The 24,672-nt window shown below is 41.8% G+C and overlaps 4 protein-coding genes across 4 annotated transcripts in view; 2 read left to right on the top strand and 2 right to left on the bottom strand.

Annotated features, from left to right (window-relative positions):
* LOC137880291 (pleckstrin homology domain-containing family G member 3-like) overlaps positions 1–9,580 on the top strand; it is a 32,203-nt gene extending 22,623 nt beyond the window's left edge. Inside the window, exons 5-19 of the mRNA XM_068721583.1 lie at positions 110–179; positions 279–325; positions 429–579; positions 940–1,071; positions 1,572–1,754; positions 1,906–1,998; positions 2,727–2,813; positions 2,909–2,939; positions 3,159–3,260; positions 3,361–3,393; positions 4,186–4,196; positions 4,558–4,932; positions 5,799–5,915; positions 6,635–8,084; positions 8,193–9,580. Coding sequence (XP_068577684.1) covers positions 110–179; positions 279–325; positions 429–579; positions 940–1,071; positions 1,572–1,754; positions 1,906–1,998; positions 2,727–2,813; positions 2,909–2,939; positions 3,159–3,260; positions 3,361–3,393; positions 4,186–4,196; positions 4,558–4,932; positions 5,799–5,915; positions 6,635–8,084; positions 8,193–8,893 — 3,583 coding nt within the window. The 3' untranslated portion in view covers positions 8,894–9,580. The remainder of the gene's footprint in view (positions 1–109; positions 180–278; positions 326–428; positions 580–939; positions 1,072–1,571; positions 1,755–1,905; positions 1,999–2,726; positions 2,814–2,908; positions 2,940–3,158; positions 3,261–3,360; positions 3,394–4,185; positions 4,197–4,557; positions 4,933–5,798; positions 5,916–6,634; positions 8,085–8,192) is intronic.
* A 1,034-nt stretch (positions 9,581–10,614) lies between these two features.
* Positions 10,615–17,016, top strand: xgb (x globin). Its single transcript, XM_068721913.1, has 5 exons — positions 10,615–10,969; positions 13,283–13,390; positions 15,021–15,141; positions 15,420–15,500; positions 16,732–17,016. Exons 1-5 carry the CDS (start codon positions 10,785–10,787, stop codon positions 16,849–16,851), a joined length of 615 nt encoding a protein of 204 aa, XP_068578014.1. The 5' UTR covers positions 10,615–10,784; the 3' UTR covers positions 16,852–17,016.
* Positions 17,010–19,446, bottom strand: srp14 (signal recognition particle 14). The gene is made up of 5 exons (XM_068721914.1): positions 19,351–19,446; positions 18,666–18,738; positions 18,452–18,564; positions 18,309–18,341; positions 17,010–18,127 (listed from the first exon to the last, which is right to left on the bottom strand). The coding sequence occupies exons 1-5, from the start codon at positions 19,372–19,374 to the stop codon at positions 18,038–18,040; spliced, it is 333 nt and encodes a 110-aa protein (XP_068578015.1). The 5' UTR covers positions 19,375–19,446; the 3' UTR covers positions 17,010–18,037.
* Positions 19,447–21,074: 1,628 nt separating this feature from the next.
* LOC137880522 (5'-3' exonuclease PLD4) lies at positions 21,075–24,570 on the bottom strand. Its single transcript, XM_068721933.1, has 12 exons — positions 24,487–24,570; positions 24,253–24,327; positions 24,002–24,162; positions 23,447–23,630; positions 23,215–23,335; positions 22,982–23,109; positions 22,698–22,898; positions 22,348–22,487; positions 22,085–22,250; positions 21,895–21,991; positions 21,554–21,783; positions 21,075–21,474 (listed from the first exon to the last, which is right to left on the bottom strand). The coding sequence occupies exons 2-11, from the start codon at positions 24,301–24,303 to the stop codon at positions 21,581–21,583; spliced, it is 1,452 nt and encodes a 483-aa protein (XP_068578034.1). The 5' UTR covers positions 24,304–24,327; positions 24,487–24,570; the 3' UTR covers positions 21,075–21,474; positions 21,554–21,580.
* Between the last annotated feature and the right edge of the window lie 102 nt (positions 24,571–24,672).

The raw sequence follows: 24,672 nt of genomic DNA on the forward strand, positions 1-24,672 counted from the left end.
TTACCGAGCAAGTCCATTAACTCTCTCTCTCTCTCTCTCTCTCTCTCTCTCTCTCTCTCTCTCTCTCTCTCTCTCTCTCTCTCTCTCTCTGTTGTGTTCTGCTTTTCAGTGAACTGCTGCAGTCCTTAGACATGTGTGAGAATGACCCTGTGGCCATCGCTCGGTGCTTCGTAGATAAGGTGAGAGGAACCATCTTGCTCACGCTGGTTTTACAGTGACATCAGTTTCCCACATAAATAAACACTAGTGATGTGTTTGTCTGACTTTTGTTTCCTCAGAGTGAATACTTTGAAATATACACCCAGTATTGCACCAACTATCCCAAGTAAGTAGCTAGAAAATATTAGTTTTAATTGCATCTTTGCTGCAGTATTGTCTTTGAGAGACACATTTTACACGATTGAATATGATTCTCTTTTGTCCTCCAGCTCAGTGGCAGCGCTGACCGACTGCATGGGGAGTAAAACTTTGGCCACGTTCTTCAGGGATCGGCAGGCTGCTCTGAATCGCTCCCTCCCGCTGGGCTCCTATCTGCTAAAGCCGGTCCAGAGGATCCTGAAGTATCACCTGCTGCTTCAGGTGCACAATGTCCTCCGTAGTCATTTTGTTTCAACACAACATTTCTTCAAAATGCACCCTGCAGGCTTTGGTAGATTTGTGATTCTCTTGTTATTTACTATTCACTAATGGTTCTCAACCCTGTGTCATTTTATAACTGTTTATTACGCAGCACGTTGCCTGTGTCTGGGAAACGGTTCAACCTATGATTCGATTCATTATAAAGAGCCTTAAGGCTAAAAGATATTTGGCATTTTTTTGGTATCAATCAAAAAGATTGATTTGGACATGCATCTCTCTTTGTTTGGGGAAGGATTTCACGAGCTCCCTAGTAGGGTTGACATTGTCAGAAATTGTAACTGTCCCTAATCTCTTGTAAAGGAAATTGCGAAGCACTTTGACTCCGACGAGGAGGGCTATGAGGTCATTCAGGAGGCCATAGACACCATGACCGGCGTGGCCTGGTACATCAACGATATGAAGAGGAAGCATGAACATGCTGTCAGAGTGCAGGTCAGAACGAAATACCGTGCATCCTCTTGAAAAGGTATATTTATGTCATTGCCATGCAGTGCTTTCAGAGAGTAAAACGTGAACTCAGTCGAGGTTCATTTGCAAGATCAGCAGCTCTGTTTTCCTCATGTACCTCTGTTGTCCAGAAACTTTTTCCCTTCTTTTGGGGTCTGGAGGGCCCAAATACATTTCTTTCATTGATTTATTCCAGATATTTCAGTATTTCATAGCAGATATTGTCCAAAGCAAATCCATGAACCGTCACAATATGGTACTGGCCTATAGTGTAGTTGAGTGCTAAAGTGAGAGCGACAGCTTATAAAGGATTCCCTTACTTTGAATCCTTGACTGATTGGCCGGTTTCTCATCCTGGTGTTTTAATAAGGATTATAAATGAGCTCTGACATATGGCTGACATTTATTTTCTTTCATGCTGGAGGAACATGACTGAGAGTGTGTATGTGTGTGTGTTGGGTATGTGCTTTCATGTGCATCTGCAGGAGATACAGTCTCTTCTCATCAACTGGAAGGGTCCTGACCTGACCACCTATGGAGAGCTGGTGCTGGAGGGCACCTTTCATGTCCTGCGGGCGAAGAACACCCGTACACTCTTCCTCTTCGAAAGGATGCTCCTCATTACCAAGAAAAGAGGAGAACACTACGTCTACAAGATCCACATCTCAGTATGCTTTTTGACATTTTTTCATCAATTAGTGATTGAATAGATCAGATTTGCAGTTCGATGACACAAGATTTACATCATTACTAACTTTTTATGAAGGTAGTAAATTGGATTAAGCCCTATGTACATCACTGCATTCATTGTTGTTGCAGTGCTCCACCCTAATGCTACTCGACAGTGCCAAGGATCCCCTGCTCTTCAGTGTTATCCATTTTAAGCATCCCAAGCAACCCCATACAGTGCAGGTAAATGGTAACTGGGAACACCGGTTCTGCTGCATTCACGTGGAATTAGGCAGATGGTAGATTGCAAACCGGATATCATGTTGGTGGACGAGAGCAGGACGGTAAAATTAGGTGACGCCGGCAAAGAATATCGGTACCGATGGATGGCTCTGCGGTCCAAAGCTAAACATTTTTTTTGCCGTCCTACGTGACGGAATATACAAGCGGATGTTACGTAACGTAGCTCCATCCCACAAGGACAACGTTGTTTAAGTTTGCAATAGAATATTAAGAGAAAGCAGCATTTTATTGCTACATGCATTACTAGAATAATACCGTAAAAATAATAGACGCAAAATTATTTTAATTTGTATATTTTATTCCATCACCGTAGCTGTCCAGACGTTCCGTCAGACTGTTGTTTGGAGGTGTTGTCTATCTGCCTGATTCCATGTGAACGCAGCATTAATGTCAACGTTTTGTCCTTCTGCTGCACAATTACAGAAAGCATAATAGTGCATCAATATCACAAAACACCTGCTGTATTTTCTGTGTTTCTTGTAGTCTTAGAATAATTATTTAGAGAATGTAATATTAATATTGATCATTTTTGTGTTAACAAATCCTTTTAACAGCCAGTGGTTTGCACTGTAGTATGTCTTTATTCTGTATGCATCCGTGTATCTATCTGGTGCATCTTTATTAACATCAGTGACTCTTTACTAAATGACCAGTGCTTGTTGTTTCAGGCCAAGTCAGTAGAAGAGAAGCGTCTCTGGGCTCATCACATTAAGAGACTCATTCTTGAGAACCACAACACCATCGTCCCACAGAAGGTAACCAACACCGCCCCTCCATAGAGGATTGTTATTCTCCTCTGCTACTGAAGAATTGCCTCATATTTAATCACAATCGTATGTTTTCTTCAAAGGCAAAAGAAGCCATCCTGGACAATTCTATCTGTAAGTGTTACGTAAACGGTCACTTTTGTCAATTGAACTGTTTTGCATAGCAACCAAAGACCCTGCTAACAAAAGAGCAGGGTGTTTCATTTTAAGTGGACAATGGGGAATGCTGTTGAATTAAGCAGGAAGGCGTAGCCCATAACCCAACTGTCTATGAGCAGCAAATTGTTTTTGAAATTGCGGCTGAGTGGAGTGACGTCTCCCTCTGTTGCTCAGATCCAGGGAAGTACCACTATAGTCCTGAGCGGCTGAAGAAAGCAGAGTCCTGCCAAGCTGATGACTTCCATCTTGGAGGGCGGAATGAGAGAAGGAGATCAGGTTTTAAAAAAAAAATCTATTTGTGTCTGTTATTCAAATAGTATTATAGAATAGTATTGCTGATGATTAGTTGTCACTTACACCTTTTTATTCTTTTCAGAGCCTGCAAAACAAATCATAAGCAACACAAGAGGTTGGTACACCTTGATGGGTTATTTGTTTACGTTCACTATGATTTTGGCAGCCACGAGGTCATAAACAGTGGGTCAGTTGATCCACGTTCTGGGTGCTGTCCGGCGGCCCAGCGGGCCCACAGCCCCCTACCAAGGTTATTCTGTGTCTGTCGAAACAGCAGCAGCCCTCATCTCTGTTGCGCTGCTGCTTTGTTCTCCCTCAAAGACATCCGAAAAACAGATCAAAAGACACACTCCCACTTCACTGGCCACACTCATAATGAAGTTAATTATATACGGCTTTGTCACACACAAGCTCTTTTCAATAGTCAAATTCAGCCCTGCCTTCAGATCCCGTTTCCCTGCTCTCATCTATTCTAATTGGCCACTATGAAAGAGAAACCTCCGTATTTGTGTCCCCAGTTATCTTTTGCTCCCAGTCCAGATACATTTTCCGAAGCAATGTAATGAAGAAGCAATTTTCATGTCAACCATTCCATCTCAGTGAGGGAGTAGGTCATCACATCCTGGCTAATTGCATCATGTCCTGTTTCAGCCTCTGAGAGGAATATGTTTCTAATTGGTATTTATCTAATCACAAGGCCTCCCTTAACTCTGGGCCAGACTAACTTCTGCCTCACTCAGTCTATGCTTGTGTAGGCAGACATTGTGTCCTGACCATTATTGTACATGATGCATGTCGTATCCAGGTTATTTTGTCATGTCGTATTTGACTTGAGCATGCTTTTTTTTTTGTTTTCATACATGTTGACATTCTCTTTTGTTCTTCTTTGTCTTTGCTCTCCTTGCAGCTGTTTTGAAGGTAAGTGCCGAAATTCAAATGTAGTCTTTTATTAAACCTTGATAAGCTTTTTCATTCTGTTGTTTGAAAGCGGTTTTTAGGTCAGTGTGCTGTGGTGAGATATGGTTTATCCAGTTTTGACTCAGCAGTTCAAACTTCCTATTCAAATTTGAAAAAGAACTCAAACCAAAAATTAGAAAGTACAAACCTTATCTTCCCAGAACATACTTTGACTTACCCCGGATTTCAAAAATCACTTCTCACCTAAAGCTGAAGCAGCCTTATTGATGATTCCATCCCAATTTCCAACCTTGCTATCACATCATGGCTCTAGCACTGGCCTTGCAATAACAAACCACATGTCTATGACTTCACGCTACAGCATGCAGACAGTGAGGGTGCACTGCTGGGGGAGAGGTGCTCCCTTCAGCCTGCCACTAGTGTCAGCACGCTGGCCTCCAGTCTAAGCGAGTCCCAGGCTGAGAGGCCATGTGTGGAGGATCTAATTCCCAGAAGGGACTCTCAGGAGCAGCTAAGTCCTTCTGACAGTGACCCGAAACTGGACTCTGCACCCAGTGAGGGGTTGCTGGAGCTGGAGAAGACAGAGGAGGCAAAGGAAGAGGAGGAGGGGGAGAGTTACAAGGAAGATATACTGATGGGAGACGACCAGGTAGCCGACTTTGCCAGCTCAGTGCTGGCAGCCATCTCCTGCTGGCACTATAGAGCCAGGGCTTTGCTTTCCACTCACTTCACAACGGTGAGGGTTTCTGCCACCTACGGGTTTCCTATTTCCCGCTCCATTCCACTGGCTTACCAATACTCTCCGCCACTGTTTTCTCCCACGCTGGCTCTCGCCCCTCTCCCTCTCTCCCTCTCTTTTTTTTTTTTCTTCATAAATAGAACCAACTAACACCTGCTACCATTTGCACTGTGCACATTGAATGCCTCAGGTTGAATTCCTCCTATTGAAGTGCATGGACTGAAGTTCTCCCAAACTGCTAACGGTGAATTCTAAAACGTATGGGTGAAAGTCAATCTGGGTGCATGCCTCCGCATTTATTGTTTTGTTTTGGAGTTGGCCGTCATCACCCTGTGCATGCACTGTTCTCCTCTGATGGATGTTTCCCTCATCTGTGTAGTTCCATGTTTCATGATTGTGTTTTGTTTTTTGGGACATGATTGATGCTGACGATTATCCTGTTGAAACCATGCCCGAATTTGCATTAGAACCAGTGGCCTAATGCGCCCTGTTAAATGTTGTTTGACTTCAAAGGTTAATGCAGTCATCTAATTAACTGATCATTATAATAGCAAAAGCCTTGCACTTTGATAATCATATTTCCTCACCACATTTCCCCTCTGAATATTCAAGTCTTTGTTAAGGTTAATTGTTATACCAGGATTGTTTCAGAATATGAATTAATACTTAAATAATAACAATAATAAAGACTTCTTTCATAACCATTGTAGTGGATTTTTCAAAGCTGACCTTACCACACATTAAGTCTCTTGGAAATGTTTGCCCACTGTGACAGATTCTTCTGCTGCCCGCTGAGTCACTGCATGATCTCTAGGATGATTTAGAATATAAACTAAGCTTAATGCCCCGCTCTGCTCTTTCAGGATGATCAGGTCGGAGATACGGCTGAATTGAAAACTACACCAACAGAGGAGGTAAAAGCTCACAGGCAGGAGGAAAAACATGTGGATGTGGCTGTGAAAGAAACTCTTTCCACTCAGGTGATTAATAAAGTATTGCATAGATTTATACACCCATCCATTCATTTTCACTCGTGTCGCTGAGGCCACTTCTGACATGCATTCACTGTTTAATGAATGCCCGTCTATCCTCATGCACTTAGCATCGCAGGGTTTGTTCTTAAGCATATTTTCTAGCCATTGTATGTTTTGAATGACACACTTTCTGTCTATTTTGCTGTTGTTATATAGTCTGTGAATCGGTGAATGAGAGTAGGCGTATTCAATACTGCAATAAGCATTTCAGTTATAAGTGGCCCCTTGCTATGAGCAAAGCATTTCTCTAGGTGTATTTGAAAACATGCCTGGAGCTGTATGGCCAGACACACTGTGGTCAGCATGACATTATAACATTGTAACATTGTATTTTAGAGCAGTTCTTACCTGATTTTCACGGTAACTTGCACAATCGCAAAGCTTGCGGTTTAACAAGGAGTCAACAGTAACCAAGCAGGCAATACAATCGCACTGTCTCACAATGACATTGTTTACCAGTTGCACACACACATACATAGAAATTGGTCCCTGTAATAAAGCTCAAGTGGGCCTCATAAGAAATAAGACATGCGTCGTAAATTGTGGATGCTTTAGATTAAACTGCCCAGGTCCATTACATTAATGGGTAATGGAGAGCGCTTGCCATCGTGATGTCTGTTTTACTCATTAAATCCCACTTTGCAAACACTCCTATCATATTTCAGGTCAGTGTGGAGGAGCTGTGCCCTCTAGACTGTCTCTCTGAAGCGAGAAAGAGCCGTCCGCTGGAGATGCATTACTCCCAGTGCCCTGAGTCTCTGCTCTACCCTTTGCAACAAAGAGCCAACACACCAGAACCTCAGGATAACTCAGAAGAACCTGCCGAGGAGGAAGAAGGGGAGAGTGATTCCTCTGTTCTCCAAGTGGAGGAGACAAGTGTACTGACAAATGGGGAGCTCTCGGAAGAAGACGAAGAGGGGCTTTCAGACAATAAAAGCATCCTACCTTCCTCTGTGTTGGACCAGGCAAGTGTGATAGCTGAGCGCTTCATCAGCAGCCTTTCAAGACGGAGCAGTCTGGTATCAGAGGACTTGGGGTCCCTCGCGTGCCCCTCACCCTCAATAGACAATGAAATCTTCAAAAGCTCCTCAGCTTGCATGGATTTAGAGCAACAGACTCAAATGCTGGCCAGCTCTTCTCCAGAGCCACAGGTGATCTCCGAGGTTGATTCGTCAACGCCTGCACCCGATCCCGCGCTGTACGCCCTCGTTGAAGCGGAACTCAGATCCACTCTCTCTAAACAAGATCGCCTCCTCATCCGCAAGATCAGAAGATACTACGAGCACGCTGAGCACCAAGATGCTACCTTTAGCATCAAGCGCCGGGAGAGTCTCTCCTACATCCCAGCAGGTCTGGTCCGCCACCTGAGCCGACAGCTAAACAGTAATCCTCAGGAGCAGGCCGTCCCGGTTCATAGGAAAGGCCTCTCTCGGAACCGCCCCACTTCCTGGTCAGTGTTTGACCTTCCCGGGTTGGAAAAGAGTCGAAACACTGACACTCATCAAAAGACTAAACCACAGAGACCAGTGGAAGCTAAGGCTAGATCTCAGAGCATCACAGATGCCTCTACCACAGAGGAAGAGTTTAGAACCTCATCAGACATGCTGAAGGTTTGGCAAGACATGGAAATGGAGGAGGACAGTCAGGACATCCTGCAAATTCCAGAGGAGAAACTTAATGACTCGGGATTAGAAACAACATGGGATGTCAGCTCAGACACTTTAAATGTTAAAACCAGTAAGCAACCACCTCCTATTTTAGAAGAGTCTGAAAAAAGCACTGCCTCAGATGGCTCCTCCAGCTCATCTCCCACCACACCTTTTCCGGCGGTGGAAGGGGGATCCTGTCAGGACTCTACGTCTCAAGACAAGAGCCGCGTCAACCACGGCCAACTACCCAAGATAATTAGCTTCCGAACAAGTATGGATGAGGACCAGATCCTCCACGACATGGGGAAGATGAAGAACAAGGTGTTCCAGCTGGCACGTCAGTACAGTCAACGCATTAAAAGTAACAGGCCAATAGTCTGGCCGAGGAACCGAGAAAGAGCAAATCAACAGGGCTTCAAGAATTTGCCTGCGGTCCATGAGGAGAAGATACAATTGAGGAAAAAGGGTAAATAGGACGCTTACTGCTTTCTTTTGCAGTAACTTTCCTCTTAAGCTCATGTATGGAGAAAACTGAAAAGATTTTTTTTGTCTGTTTTTTTGTGTATGTGTGCAGGTAAACCCAACCTGAGGTTGCCCTTGAACACTTGCGATCAGTCAGTCGTCCATGAAGAGCGTTCTCCAAGCCCGGTCCAGGCCCCCAGCTCTGGAACCAGCTCTGGACCCAACTGTGGGCCCAGCTCCCAGAGCACAGTTACATGCCCACAAAGCCCACCGTCAGAGAAGGGGACTTTCCACTGGCCTGACGTTCATGAGCTGCGCACCAAATACACAGACACCTCCCACTCCTCGAAAGTAACTGGTAGCTGCACAGTCCCAAACGGGGTGCTGGAGTGCTGTACAAACTGTAATGGGTGCTCAGTCAAGTACAATAGCTCCTCTGACCTTCACAAAGCTCTGACAGACGGTCCGAGGACCGAGTCTGAAACAGCATACAAAGACATGTGTCATGTGGTAGAGGACTGGGCCCAGCCCCAGCTTCAGCCCCTGCTGTGCAGGTGGAGCTCCTTGGACCACATGCTTGGGTCTCTTCCCCTCCATAAAGTACAGAACTTTCAGGAACCTGTGCGGACCTGCTTCACAACAAGTCAGGTGTCTCTGATAACGAGAGAAACTGGCAAAGGCGGGGACAACGTTCTCCAGGAGGACCTAGACTGTACCGCAAAGCCCGCTGCCCCGGGTTCAGGGAAGATGACAGAAAGTAATCTAGTGAAAAGCTTACGAGAGAAGTTCCAGAGCTTAACTGCAAGCTCGTGAACGTGTGAATTATGTCATTTTTATCAGGGACTATCACGTGGAAACCAGTTACCTTATGCTCAACGTCCCTCAAAAGAATGCAACTTGTTGTCTGCACATTGTTTTCAGTATACACGGTGATGATTTCTGCACCAGTGAAACATAAAGGGATATTATTGGTCATTGATGGGGGCCATGAGGAGAAAGCATATTGTTTAAAAAGGTGTATTGCAATATTTGTACATTAGTATTTGTCTGCACTGTACAACACAAGTTTTTGTAAAGATTTGTATATAGTCCCTAGTAATTGAGGATTAAGTTCTACTTCATTATTATTTGCATTCATTTGGTTTCCACCCACTGTTGGTGATTCTTGCTATAACTATAGCACTGTTATCATTTAACCACGTAAACTGTCCGTACACCAAAGAGGGTTTCCTTTTTAAATTTGTTGACTTTAATGCATGTGTTCACAACAGTAATTTGCTTCCACGTTTACTGTAGCTGCTTCTAAAAATGTTTCACAAACTATCACTGGAGCTTTATGTTTCTCAATAAGCTGTATATTTTCTTTAAGATTATTTATATATGGGAGAGATTGGCCTCATGTAAATACTGACCCATAGCAGCCCTTTTTACTTTTCCATTCCAGAACATTTCATACTTGAATTTCCCCATATTTTCAATAAAAACAGAAATGGTAAATGACCTCATAGGTCCCCTCTTTACGCTGTCATGCATCTCAAATACAGTACATCCATCCCATAGTGAAATCTACAACTTCCAACGACCCACTGGTTAAATGGATTGAAGAATGCTTCCATGTTAAAATAAGTCTTTCTGTTTTCAGAAGATGAGAATTGAGACTATTGTATGAATGTGTTGGGTGCATAGGATGTGGAAGGAATGTATCTTATCGACATAATTCTTTTGAAAATGAGGATCAAGCAGCACCACTAAACTAACCGGCATCTCCAAGATAAAATGGCATGCTCCGAAGATGAAGTTAATGAAATTATGAATTTATATTATAATAATATAATAATAAATAATACATTTGATAAATAAGATTTATCTAATCAATGTCTGGAGACCCTGGGTCCTCAAAAACATATACCAAAAATTGTCTTATCAGCTTTTATTATTTCTTTCCCTAATTTTATGAGAATCGCATGTTTCAGAAGTCTGCAAGTATGACTAGTATGAAATATTTCCTCCCGTATTTTTTCTACTTTATCATATATGCCACAGTTTGTGGTACTTATTATTTTTACACATACATAATTTAGCTTTATGGGACTCCAAACAAACAGTAAAGAAGTAAAGCCAGTGTCAACAATACACAAGGCTCGATATGTTTAATTACTAATTATTGACAATCAGCCTGGAACAGCTTTAATTAAGTACAAAGTGGTCACTTGTGCATGCGTCTTTATTAATGTAATAAGTTATCATCTGTCTTTTATTTAAATTGACTGCACGGCCCTGCCTCAGGTTACCGAGCACCCCACGGAGCTCAGCGCGCTGTTTCCCTCCCAACTGATTCATCTTTGCGTCAAAAGATGCGTCAAGTCCGCCATGAATAGACGGACTTACACCGGAAATCTTCAGGGCAATCCTTCAACATAAAAGCGCAAATGCTCCTCAGTACCCCCTGCAATCTGTTCTCATCGACGAGGGGTTTTATTTTGAACCATTGACCAGAACTTGCAGCCGGACTGTCTGTTTACTAACTTGACACCGGTCCGATATACCGGCCAGACGCGTGTAGTCCAAGGCGCAGTTCGAGGCGCAGATGCCAGCGACATCTGATTTCCTCTGCCACAAAATCAATTAACTCTTGTTTTTTTTTCATTCTGGACTGGCGCAAATATATAATTGTATACATATATTTTTTTTTTGTCTGTGAAGAATGGGCTGCGCAATATCAGGTCTGGCAGCAAAGGCAGAGTTTAGTGAGAGGACTACAGAGGAGGATGCTGCTGCTGCTGCTGCTGCTGCTGCGTGTCCCAGCGACGATCAGATTCAGATGATCAAGGATTCATGGAAAGTTATCCGGGACGATATTGCCAAAGTTGGGATTATTATGTTCGTCAGGTAAAACGGTTAAGCCTCTTCTGTACTTTTTCAGTGTTGTTTGCATGTCAATAATTCACAATTAAAGAGATAATTCGTGTAGCAGGCTGAAGGGTAGGCTATTAGAACATGTAAAGCCAGAGGATCAGGAATATTATCGTGTCACCATCAAGTCGAACTGAGTAGCCTTTATAAACACTGACTCCCTTTAGACATTTTATGCTTTTTTTTTGATAGAATTTAATAAATGTAGCCTAAATATTGTGGATTTCGCAGTCAAAAGACACAACAGATCCAACAACAAATGGTATTTTCCATATCATGTGTGTGTTAAAGGCTCATACTCGTGATCATCATAACACACAGAAAAGGAGCAACTTATCAGTTTAACCTTTCCAGACAGCTCAGTGTGCCCTGTGTTCTGGCCTGCTGGCCCAAAAAGACAAAAGGTGTTCAGAAGGTCTTCTGTCCCGCTTTGATAATGACATTATGCCTGACCTTTTCATACAAGCCGCAAAGTGAACATCTTGCTGCCCTCCACCCCGAGCACATCCCTCTGCTCTTCCCTCTGGCCCACAGCGTTTCATTTAGAGCTCAGAGCAAACTACCCCTCCTCCCCTCTTATCACTTCATATCACATCTTAACAACATTACATAATGAGACACTGCCACGGGTCTGCCGTAGTGCTATACAATTAAAGGCTTGAGCCATCAGGAAAATTAATTTGATCAATTAGGATGACGACCTGCGTCCGGGAAAACATGTCTGACCTATGACAGGGAAGTAAAACGAATGAATGGGGATAAAGAGGCTGCGACATTCACATTAAAGAGACTACGGGGCACATGGCTAGAAGTTCAGTTCATGGGTCCCCTGGGTGACAGTAACAATTGAAGAGATGACCTTAGCGTGTTAGCTTGGAAATTCATGGGCCACTTGTGGGTCAGGCCCCCCCCCCCCCCCCCGGCTGTCAGGGTTTGTGTGTCATGACTGAACAGTAATTGTTACAGCAAATAACAGAACAGAATCACCCGTTTTTTTTGTGTTCTTGCTCTTAATTTAACAGACCTTTCTCTTTGGCAAGGGGCTGATCCCCCAATTTAAACCAAAATAAGATGCTCTTAAGACTTAGATGGGACCTGTTCTTCAGTGCCAAAATAGTTACAACAGCCTCTGAACAGCGCCAATTAAAATTCCACTAGAGCTATATAGCGCTACATTGTCTGCATATGACACAGCATTGACACAGCACACAATGCTGTGTAAACAGTGGAAATAAAGCCGGTGAGCAGGAGGTATGCATTTCCAAGCCGCTTACATTGGAGTGCAAACATTGTAGCGTTACACAATGAGTTTATGTCAATTAATCAAGCGTGAATTCTTAATACTTTGTAATGAGTAGAGCCTGAATATTTCTCATGAATTAGTAATGAGAATTAGTAACTATAAGCCCAGACCCTTTCCATTTTAAAATGTCTGCACTACCAGTTGTAACACAGTAAGATCATACTTTGAAAGTGGTGAGCCAAACTATGGAGTTGCACATATATAAAACAGGGAGACGATGAAAACGTTGTACAATAGTAGACATATGAAAAGGTGCGTTTCTTAGTCAGGTCACTCAAAAACATCTAGACACTCTCATAAGCTTTGGTTTGACCTGCCACACCCACAAGTGCTCATATTTCCTGCCATAATTATCTTTCCTTCCCACGACTTAATTCTGAAAAAAAAACAGAGTTAGCGTAAGCCTTGCATCTCATTGTGAGCACAACAACACTCACATCCATGCTGTGTATTCTGGCAGCATGACTATTTACAGGTATCTCAGCTGAGGAAGGAAGACTCTGATTGGAAGGCAGGATGCATAAAGGCTCTGGTCAAGGAAATTGATTGAGGTTAAAAAAAAAGAAGAAAAGCAAAACTCTTATCAAGATCAGTGGCTCCATTTAACGGGGCCTCCAGCTCTGACGGGGCAGGGTGGCTCATCACAGCTCTGGGTGGAAATGAGGGTGTGAATTGGCCTGGCTAACAAACTCACAGATCCACCATGGCCTGTTACTGATTGCAGCTGTTGGGTGTAAAAAAAAAAAGAAAAAAAGGAGGTCAGTGATGATAAGAAGAAGTTAGAAGCCTCCAAATGAATGATGATGAGCTGAAAGTTACAAATTCACACTCAGCACTGTGACTAGAGGGTTACGGTTGTGTGACTCTCGGGGTTATGCCATGTTGGTTGGGGAACACCGGGGGGGGAGGAGGTTTGTTTTGTTTTCTGGGATTTAATATGACAGGTTGGCTCTCAGAGACGTGCACTGTTGTTGTCTTGGTAACAGGTTGTTTGAGACCCATCCTGAATGCAAGGACGTCTTCTTCCTGTTCCGAGACGTGGAGGACCTGGAGAGGTTGCGGACCAGCCGGGAGCTCAGGGCACACGGCCTACGGTCAGTCACCACACACTGCACTTAACAGAACACAGCAGCACATCAGCATCATCCAGAGCAACACTGAACAAACCAGCCGACGACAGCGTAGCAGGGAACTGCATGGTATACGCCGGGCAGGAGAGCACATTGATATCCAGCAGCCTCTTGTCTCGCCTACTCTAAAAGATCAAAGTGTGTCATTCGTTTATTGGCTTCTTTCAGGATGATAAACATCCCAGTTGCTATGTAATGTAGAACATGGCTGGTCTTATTATACATTTTCTCGTCTACAAATCCCATAAAAAGACTCAAAGCTAATACACACTTCCCTGATGTGTATGAGGCAACCAGTCACCCATTGGTTCCCACTAAAGAAGTACATCTTTAGAAACAGTTTAAATAAGGCTCAGTAATTTCCTAAAACAGCTGCATTGTAGTTTTGTGCTCTTTTGCAGTGATTACCAACCTTGTTAGATTTGTAATCCTAGTTTATGTATAATAATTTCCTCTTTCTCAAATCATCAGAGCCCCTCCACAAATATTTCAGGTACAATTACCTCTGGTTGGGAATCACTGCTCTAGTGAGTATTTGCGGCAGCAGGACGGTGTACAGTATGTGCGACTGACTCGAAATAAAACAACTGCAACGCTGTGGCTCATGCATTCCTTTTAATAGCTTTTGGAAAACAAGGGAGCAACATGGCACCCAGGAATATCAGCCTTAAGGCAACACTCAATACTGGCATCAATGCATAGTTGTTTTGGTCTATTTATGGGGAAAAATACAGAATATCACCAGACTCATATTTTTTTTTTAACAATACATGATACAACTATGTTGCACACAGTGCAGTGTAATACACAAATCATAAGATAAGTGCCAGGACAAAACGGTACAGTCGTATCATAATAACGCTGCTTACCACTCTGCTGCAGACAGAGCGTGTAGCATCCATTACAACCACTTGTCTGTTGTTTCCAAGGAGCATCAGGCCTCTGTGTGTGTGTGTGTGTGTGTGTGTGTGTGTGTGTGTGTGTGTGTGTGTGTGTGTGTGTGTGTGTGTGTGTGTGTGTGTGTGTGTGTGTGTGTGTGTGTGTGTGTGTGTGTGTTGCTCGATGCACGAGGCCAAAGAAGCCAATTATGGCGCACAGACTAAATGTGTTACGCATCCCGGCATGAAACCGGCTGCTCTCAAATTCAGCGATAAGGCCAAATGACCCTTCAACCGCACTCAGGGATATAAATGTCCACGGTGGTAACGAGACAGAGGGAAGTGAGATAAACCAACTCCAACCCATTGTTCTATATTCATCTTCAAAACTGTCACGCACACTCTCCTTCGGTGATGGAAAACACCTACAAAAGCAACAAAGAAAATTGATCCTGTCGTGTTTTGCGCCGGGGAAATAAAACATGTTTTCAAGGGGGATAAAGTAATCGTGCAATTTTGCATCATCAAGTGCGAGCTGGATTGAAATGATGTGAAATCAATTGTGTTTATCTTTCTCGGCATATGAGTTTGTGAAACTGATCATCGCGCAGTCTTTCAGCACACACCGGTGTCGTTTCAGCTGATAGTCGTCCACTGCTAATTCACGATTAACTGGGTGTCCCTTTTGTTTTTTTTCCCCCTCCATCTCTTTTTAGGGTTATGTCTTTTATCGAGAAAAGCGTGGCTAGACTGGACCAGCTGGAGAGACTGGAAGCTCTGGCTCTGGAGTTGGGAAAAAGCCATTATCATTACAACGCCCCGCCTAAGTACTACAGTGTAAGAGCAGCGGTCCCAACGGTGCTTAGCACAGTGTGTCTTTGTGACGCTGTTCTTTTTTATTATAGAGGACTACACATATTCTAATCAGACTCACCATTATACTGAGACTAAATCTAAACCAAAGCAGCTGAATGAATTGACCCACAAAACTGCAAAATGGACACACACATACAAATAACAATGATAGCAATGGAGTGACACACCAACTGGGTATCATCCTAGTTACCACAGCGTTACATATACAGCCTATCAGCTCTCCCGTAATTGTTTTACAGTACGTCGAAGCAGAATTCATCTGTGCCGTGCAGCCCATCCTGAAGGAGAGGTGGACGTCTGAGCTCGAGGAGGCATGGAAGGTAAGTGGTGCCATTGAGTGACCTGTGTGTCTCTTTATGTGAGCGTTAAATGAGAGAGACCTTTACAGCGACCCATCCTGGGTGAACGCTGTGTGAAATAGGCTTGATGTGTGCAACCAGCATGTCAGCGTTAGTGACGGTTTGTTGTCCAGCCCGCATCAGCGTCAGAGTTCTCCAATGAGCCATGTAAACAGGAACCAGTGCAACACAAGCTTGACTGATGAGGAATTTACATCTCGCTGAACCAAACATTGAGCATATTGAGGAAATGGAACATGTTCTCTGTCACATCATGTTACGTCACTTCAAGATCGCTTGTGTTATTAATACCGGGACGCTCGAATGACGTTTGTTCCGACTCGGTGTTTATACACAATGGAGACTTCTCTTTCCTCCAGTGAAGTTAGGGTTAGTGTGGAGCTTTATTGGACCGCAGAGGCCTCAATACATTTTAGGGGGTTTAAAACATTATCCACTTGTGGACAAACACATCTAAACAAGATCTACTTTAATCTGAAATTATGTGCTCTCATTTTTCATGTTATATCTATATATTTACATTTATATTTATATTTAATTTCAGTTTACAATTCTGCACATCTTTCTGCTTCAATTAATGTTGTTCTACGGCCCTCTAGTGGTTCAATTTAGTCAGTTCCAATTTTATTTCTGTCATGCCAAACATTTGGCTCATCCTACTTGGTCTTCAATGAATGAATAGTCATTCAAAAAATATATTGATGTAAAATTGTTCTAGTAAATTGTGCACTGATCACTGCTACACGCCGTACATTTTGTCCAATAAAAAGCTTTTTTTCCTCACCTTTTCTGTAAGTAACTGGTTAATTACAATGTTTCATATATGAACACCAAACGCCTTTTATTAAGAGAAAATAATATCTACACATATAATAAAAAAATTATAATATATTAAGAAATAATAGCTACACATATCTTCCTGCAAATCCTCCTTATTCAATATCCTCCAACCTTGGTGCATATTTGTGGACAGCCAAACAATATTTAATAGCACTGTTTAGCACTAATTCACACAGACAATTTACTACTCACTAGTATTTCTAAGGCCCTGGGTGGAAAATCAATCACAGGATATAAACATAAGATGGTGATAGTGCAGCAATGATGTCTGCATACAAAAATCATACTTCCCTTCCACACAATTTAAAATGGGCACCCTGACCCAGCTCAATATGTATCTTTTGTGATCCAGACCATGTTTCAGTTTGTGACCAGCCTAATGAAGCAGGGATACCAGGAGGAGAGCGACAGACAGCGCCTCCTAGCGCTCTCCCCGAAGGACAGACCGGACAAGAAGAACACGGCGCTATGAGGGGCTTCTTCTTTCAACAAGCCGGACCGCTTCTACCAGCGCAGCACAGAAAGGTGTAAATGTATATATAGTTTATTTACCGTCTCCTTTTCTACATCACTCATTTAGCGCAGTCGTCGTTTGCCACTTACTCAAAATGGACAAAAGCAAACTTGCAGTAACTTTCAACAGAGCACTTTATTTCTGAACTTAAACTTCCGCTGCAGTCCTCTTCCATGAGGTCAGGACCTGGGAGCACGGTACAAATGGCTGACAATATACAGCAGCTGTAGTTAAACCTGCCTTGCAATTGTGATGAACGGAAATGACGTTATTAGAATTAGACAAAACCTTTGTCTCTGTATTCATAACAAACTTTCAATAAAAATCAACGTTTAACATTTTTTGTCATGTCATAATTCTGAATTATCCACATTAACTGAAACTACATATTTTGTTCGGGTTCAACAGTTTGAGATGGCCGGTTTTATAGCATGATATGAAACTGAGTCAAAACAAAAATATTCATATTCATTGTGCTTTCAGGAGGTAAAACAAGATCATTGAATAAAGTAAATTTTCATCTCCAATATCAAGTCTAATACAGTAAAACGGGTTTTAAAAAAATACATCAAATCTGCTCTCATTTAGACGCGTTTGAAGCAACTTGGCAGTAAAGTCAATGCTTATTCAATTATTAAACACAATTTTAAAAAAAAAAGAAGAAAAAAAAAAGAAGATACAAACGTCTATGAATTTTTCTTAAGATAAAAGGTCAAATTGAAACACGGCAGCAGAGCTCACAGGTCAGCCGTAAATATAACATAAATATGGACTCTAACAATTAAATAGTATGACCGGCAGGTAATCATTGGGCTCCATGGATTTGGCTCCAGGGGTGACACAGCTGTTTGATGACCTGGTTCCGAAGCAGAAATGGTGGAGATTCAGTAAAGTTGACTTGCTTCGTCCTGTACGAGAAATCCTCAGGTTCCAATGGCACCGAAATGCCAGGGATGAGACATTACCATGCAAACAATGGCACAATATCAAAGCGGTCACCGAGTGGATGAACAGCGATTCTGAGGCCTCGGGTGAACGGGTCGAAAGCGGGGTGCGGCGACAGACCAAGTGAAGGCCTTTTGCCGTTCCCTAGGATCCCACAGGCCAGTTCAGGTACCCATGGCTATGTTACAGAGTCCGTCTCTCATTGGGTGGCTTTGGTTTTCTTGCTTTTGCTTTTCTTATCTTTCTTCTTAAGTCCATCCATGTGAGCTCTAAGGAGATTGGAGTATGCCTGCAAAAGAGGTGTTCAAGTTCACGATGAAGTTCTCACAGCTCCGTTCTCAAAGACAGACTAATATCGAGATCATTTTAATAATATCAAGGAGACCCAATCAAGACAATCTGCATACAGTGACCAAAGAACAATAGCTTCAAAATACCATTGAAATACAAACAAAATTATCTCAACCTACCATTTGAAACTTGATTACTTCTTTGGTGTTGACCTGAAATAGAAAGAAATGAAAAGTCAGCATTAACATTTTATGAAAAACCGGCAAAATATCAGAGATCTCTTTGATCAAACATCAACACATTGGAAACACGGTAAGCTCACCACTGTGCTAATCTTCTTCTTGCCATCCGATGCCCTGACGAGACATTTGTTGTCTGCTGGTTCAAATGTCTCCGTGTGTCCCTTTCGGGGAGCTGGCTTGGTCCTCCCGTCATCTGGAAACGAGAAACACATTCCAGTGGCTTAAATGATGAAAGGGGAAACTTGTGGCATTATTTACAGGTTAAACTTGAAGGAAACTCAAAGAGGTGCTTACACTTCTTTAACGTGATGACAACACTGCCAGATGTTCTGCACTTCTGGAACAGCCGCGTGAGCTCTGTGAGAAACTGGACAACGGCGCAAAAACAAAGATTTAAGGCTTTAATTAAATATGTATGTAAAATCAACTTTTGGGGTGTTTACTCTCCTTCGGGGACATTTTGGAAGGTTGTGGTAGTGATTGATTGTACTGCCTCAAATGTAACTTTGACATATAACGTTACATTTTTGATTGGCTTTACAACTGGAGACGTATTTGTTGTTTAACGTTGACGTTGCTTTAGTCTGCTTCAGGAAACGTAACTTAGCGTTAGCTGTCTTGAAATGATACGTTACTGAATGCTAACTTAAGTTTCAGGTTTTGCTAGATTGGCGTCTATGTACGAAACAAAATGACCAGTTCAACAAATATCTACGTGACCAACGTCTGCGTATGGCCCTTAAAATGCTAGAAAGTGCAATAACTACATTTGCCAGCCTTAAAGCTTAACACGAAACCGAAACGTTAGCTTCAACCAAATGATAGCATGCTGGCTAATGGGTCCGACTAACGTTAGCTTGACTAACGTTGTGGCTGCCTGCTAACTAGACAGCTAAACTAATGCAGACAGCGTCAATTTCTAGTTTATGATCAAAAACGTCGACAGATGAAATAATCAACAATATGCTCTTAATCTTACCGAATCATTTTCAAGCAGCACCATGATTCTAACTCCTGCTTTAGCGTTGGCTTACTGGTCTCAAGCTAACCACTGTGAGGGCTGTAAAGCACACGTACTACGTACTCAAGCCGGAGCCCCGCCCTGCGCCTACACTGCGGAAACAGGGTTTCAATGACAGCGCCTCCTATGGCCAGGGAGGGGAATAACATGCAAAGATCCCGTCAGTCATAAAGAATCAATCAATCACATTACATTGTTGAAGGAAACATTTGTACATAGATATTTTCCAATAATTTGGTTGATTAAACACTATTACAGTATGTCAAAAAAAGTATCGCATGTTGAAAAAAGTAATTAAGAATTATGGTATGATATGTTAGAAAAAGTCAACAAAAATTCACAGTATATTATGTCGTAAAAAGTATTTAAAAAGTAATGGTATTGTATGTCAAAAAAAGTCATTAAAAAGTAATTGTATAATATGTAAAAAAAAAAAAAAAGCAATAGCATAGTATGTTAAAGTCCTAATATGTCAGTGTAAGTATATATGGTATGTCACAAAAGAGTCCTTAAAAAGAATGTCATAGTTTAGTATGTCATACATGTCGCAGTGGCCGCCGGCCGGCGTAAGTGTCATAGTATAGTGTGTCGAAAACATTCTTAGTAAAGTCATAATATAGTATGACATAAAAAGTCATAAAAAAGTCATAGTATAGTATGTTGAAAAAGTCATAGAAAAAAAGGGTTTCAAAAATAGTAATATAGTGTTAGTATTGTATGTGGAAAAAAAGTCATAAAAGTCATATTATAGTATGTCAAAAAAAGTAATAGTATATTATGTCAAAAAAGTAATAAAAAAGTAATATTATAGTAAGTCAAAAAAATTCATATTCTATTATGTTAAAAAAAGTCATAAAAAAGTCATAATATACTATGTCAAAACAAGTCTTAAAAAGTCATAGTGTAGTATGTTGAAATAACTAATAATATAGTGTCGAAAAAAGTCATAAAATTTTCTTATTATTGTACGTCCAAAAAGTAATATTATAGTGTGTCGAAAAAAGTCATAATGTTATACGTTTGAAAAGTCATGGTATAGTATTACACAAAAAGTCATAAAAAGTCAGAGTATATTATGTTAAAAGAAGTAATAGTATAGCATGTCGATAAAAGTCATAATAAAGTCATAGTTGTATTTCGAAAAATAAAATCATTAAAAAAGTGAGTATAGAATGTCCAAAGAAATAATAAAAAAAGTAATATGTTGAAACAATAAAAGAGTCATAGCATATTATGTCAAAATAAAGTCATAAAAAAAATCATAGCACAGTATGTCAAAATCCCCTTGAAACAACGGGAGGAGATACTCGTACTCCGTTGTACACCTCCGCAGTGGTGCCGATATCTGATATGACAGACATTCCTGCTGCGTTGCAGCATATCTCACTCCTTCACCTTTTCAATAAACCACATAAGGATCAATCTCACAACCTAAAGTTATAAAACCTCAAACCACTAAACTCAAACACAAAAAAACGTTGGAAAAACTAAACACCTGCACAACCGTTCAGCATGACAGATTCTTCTGCATGTTACAGAGCCTCTGGTTGAACATCCTCAAAACTAGAATCAAGTTTACTATACCATTGTGCCAAAGAGTTGCACATTTTAAAAAGTTCTTAAAAATATTCTATTGTCCTGATTTTATCGCCAAATAAATCATTCATACAAAAATACAGATATACAATACATTTGTATAGCTTTTATTAAATAAACACTGGATCACAACAAGATTGTACAAATTGTACAAAGACGTTTCAGTTTTTATTCAGTCTGAGTCGAGTTAAAAACGATTTTTATACACACGGTAAAAAGTTAAACAAACAACTGTAAAAGTCAACAATAAGTCCCAGAAAGCATTGCTGTAAGAAACAACAGTTCTAAGAGCTTCAAAATTGGGCTGTTCACTTTTGAATTAACGTTGGACAAATCCAGCAGCTTGATGATCTGAGGGCCAATCCTACATGGGGCGTTTCCCCACCAGTACCTCGGACTTGATACAGTAACCAATACAAGACGTTGGATGACGTGGAGGAAGTGAAGAAACTCGGTCACCCTCAGTTCTGGTCCGGAAAATCAGCGCTTGGAGAAAAGAAGAGAAGGATGACATAAGAATTTGCATCACTATGCCACTACAGTGAATATGATTTAACATACTTACATTGTACTTTTATAAAAGAGGTTTCTGTCATTTTGATAATGCACAGTCTGGGTGGTGCCCCAGGTCATCAAGGTGCACAGCAAACTCAGAGTACCAGTCTCTGTCAAAGACTGCCCTCAGCTGACCATGCAGGGCCTTGGTCTTCCATACCGGCTGAGAAGCATGCTGGGAAATCACCAGACCCACTCCAGCTGTGGTCAGAAAGTAGTCCCCTGACCAATTGGAGGTACCTAAGAGACAGCACAACGTTATCTGTTCAAATATTAACCAATTCACAGGCCACAAAACCGACAACAGTAAATGTGTGGGAATAATAATCCTGAAGACAATCTGTCACTCACCAATGTAGGCGACTTTATCAGTCACCATGAATTTATTGTGGTTGACTCTGGAATACGGAATGTCAGACTGGTTTCCCACAGGCACAATGTACAGTTTCTGAAAAGCGAACGATGTGCAAAGAAAAAGAAAATTCAGAGGCAAAGATCAGCGTTTTTACCCAGCAGATCCATGTTTTTTTTCATGTCTTACTATTTGGATGCTGATACCCTGGTGAGGGCTGTCTATTGAGGCTAGAGACTTTAGGAAGGACAGCATGGCTGGATTAGAGTCCCGCCCACAGCTGATCAGCATCCGCATCTTAATCCTTCTCTCGAATGCAGCGGTCCTGATGGCGTCATCAATGAAAGGCCAGTATCTGTTCAATTAAAAGAAAAGAAAAAAAAGGTGAGGAAATAAAGATAAAGAGGCGAATAGTTTGATGGAATCAAATGTTGTTGTTTTTTGAGTGTCACCTCTGAGGCTTTTCAAAGCGTGTGGTGGGGAAGTACTCCATGACGGCGACATCGACATAGTGTTCGGCCTCTGAGATGATGGAGACAATAGCCTCCAGGTCCTGAGTCCTCGATAGAGGACAGAATGATGGTGGAGAACCCTGGGGTGAAACGCAAACATTTAATAATAATACCAACAGAAACATTTGATGCATACAACCTGACTGCCATGGTAACAGTTTGAGGTTTAGAGGTGGTTGAAACTGTAATTACGCACGCTGTACGATCACTTCTGTTTGAAATAGAGACAGCTCTTTATCCATCACAATAACTGTCCTGTGAAAGGGAAATGAAACCTAAAAGGAACTCACTGTGAGGTACAGCCTGCTGGAGACCTCATCGGTTCTCACCAGCAGGGGGTGATGTTTGTTGATGGCCGTGTCATACTTTGAAGGCCAGGGCTGTGGGAGGGAGCTGTGGGATTGTCCCATTACCCAGTAGGACAGGAAAATCTTATGGAGGTCCTTTGCTAGACTGGAGCAGTTGTAGACAACTACTCCCAGTTCCTTCACCTAAAAGTGAATTATGACATAATTTGGAGGCGCTTTATTAAGGTGTCAAATAAGCATCTGTAATTATAGATTGTAAGTGTTACCTGTGTGAAAGCCCTCCAGTCCATGTTGGCGCTTCCAATAAACACATGTTTTCTGTCAACTATCCAGAACTTGCTGTGCAGGACGCCCCTTGTCAAGCGTCCAAAATTCACCTTCCTCACCTGAACTCCTACAGATAGTCAAAGAGGGAACTGCAGTTAAGGGAAGTTGGTGCAAACAACGCATCACCAATCATCACAGTGAATGTCGAGAACAAGAACGGTCGCTTCCAAACCTTTCTGTTTCAAGATCTCTAAATCTGTGGAGTTCGTTTGAACGGTTGGAACACTGGTCACCACTCGGACGGATACGTTCCTGGAGGGCAGTTCTTCAAGATCTTTCAGAATGTCCCTTCCCTGCAGAGGACAGACTCACAGTAATATAGGCATTTTCCAATAAAAAAAAACCCCCAAAGAGTTGATGTGTATGTTTTCACGTTTCTCTCTCTATTTTAGTTAATAACTCACAGGCATGTCAGAGGAAGAATTGACGTTAATGTCTTCCCCAGTCAAAGTCCAGTAGAAAGAGGCCACTTCAACGCGGTCCTTTGCCATGGCGATGAGATCCTTCCAGACATCTTCCAGAGGGATCCCGAGCGTTTCGTTGGCTTTGTATTTCACTTGTTGAGGGATGCTCTCCACCAGCACCATGCTAACAGAGAAACAAAGACATCTGCTGAAACGGAACTGGTGAACATTATAATATAGAGAAACAATTTCAGAATCATTGACCATTAAGTCAATAGTTGTAGATAGTTATAAAGGAACATGGTAATTCAGTATTCTACTGTTGTATGATAGAGATCTATGTTGCATCATTACATAGGTCTAAAAATAACCATTACTACTCAAGTCTCAAATTTCATGCTATAAAATGTTAAATTGTAACTCTAACAGGTATCAAATATACTTTGATCCACAGTTTAACATTATGTTAAGTAGAAGCAAATGTAGTTATTCAGCCATCTAATAAACTACCATATATATAAATACATATATACACATCTTCAGAGGGATTATTACCTGCACTGGTCCGTAGAGGAGTTGCTCCCACCAGCTTCCTGAGGAAGCGTCTCATGATCTTTGGGGGCTGGTGGTCTTTTCAGCACAGCGAGGGCGAGCAGGATCCCGATGACGGTCAGACAGCCCAGAACCAGAACTAACGTCAAACAGCTGGTCGACCTCTAACAACATGCAGTTTGATAGAAAAACGAGTTCAGGAGTCACAACAACGCGTCATCAAAACCAGAGGGAACTATTTGACAGAGGCTTACCATTTTCCTTGAATCATTACCGTCGCGAAGCCTGCTATACATAGAGGGCATGTTTTCATTTCATGTGGTCCTTACCTATTAATGTTCGAAAACAGGAAATTGTCGCCTCAAACATTAAATAAACACACGGCAACATCTGACCACAAGATGACAGAACTGAACATTTAGCATTTTAAATGACTTAAATCTCAGATAAGTTTGGTTTCCAAAGTATTGAAAGCAAAAGCGACTTACACAAAGCAGACACAGATACTTTTCCACAACAAAGAGCTCACAGCAAACTTGCTTCTTCCACTCTAGCTTTCGCCCCAAACTGAGCTGAAGAGATATATCTGCAACCGAGCAGATCACAGCACAGTTCCTGTTTTCACTTTCATTTCAGGTTTTGAGATATGCATTTGCTCGGGACTAAACAAAAGT

Source organism: Cebidichthys violaceus, unplaced genomic scaffold (genome assembly GCF_023349555.1).
Source record: "Cebidichthys violaceus isolate CVI_PGR_0920_01 unplaced genomic scaffold, fCebVio1.0.p SCAF_28, whole genome shotgun sequence".
Classification (NCBI taxonomy): domain Eukaryota; kingdom Metazoa; phylum Chordata; class Actinopteri; order Perciformes; family Stichaeidae; genus Cebidichthys; species Cebidichthys violaceus.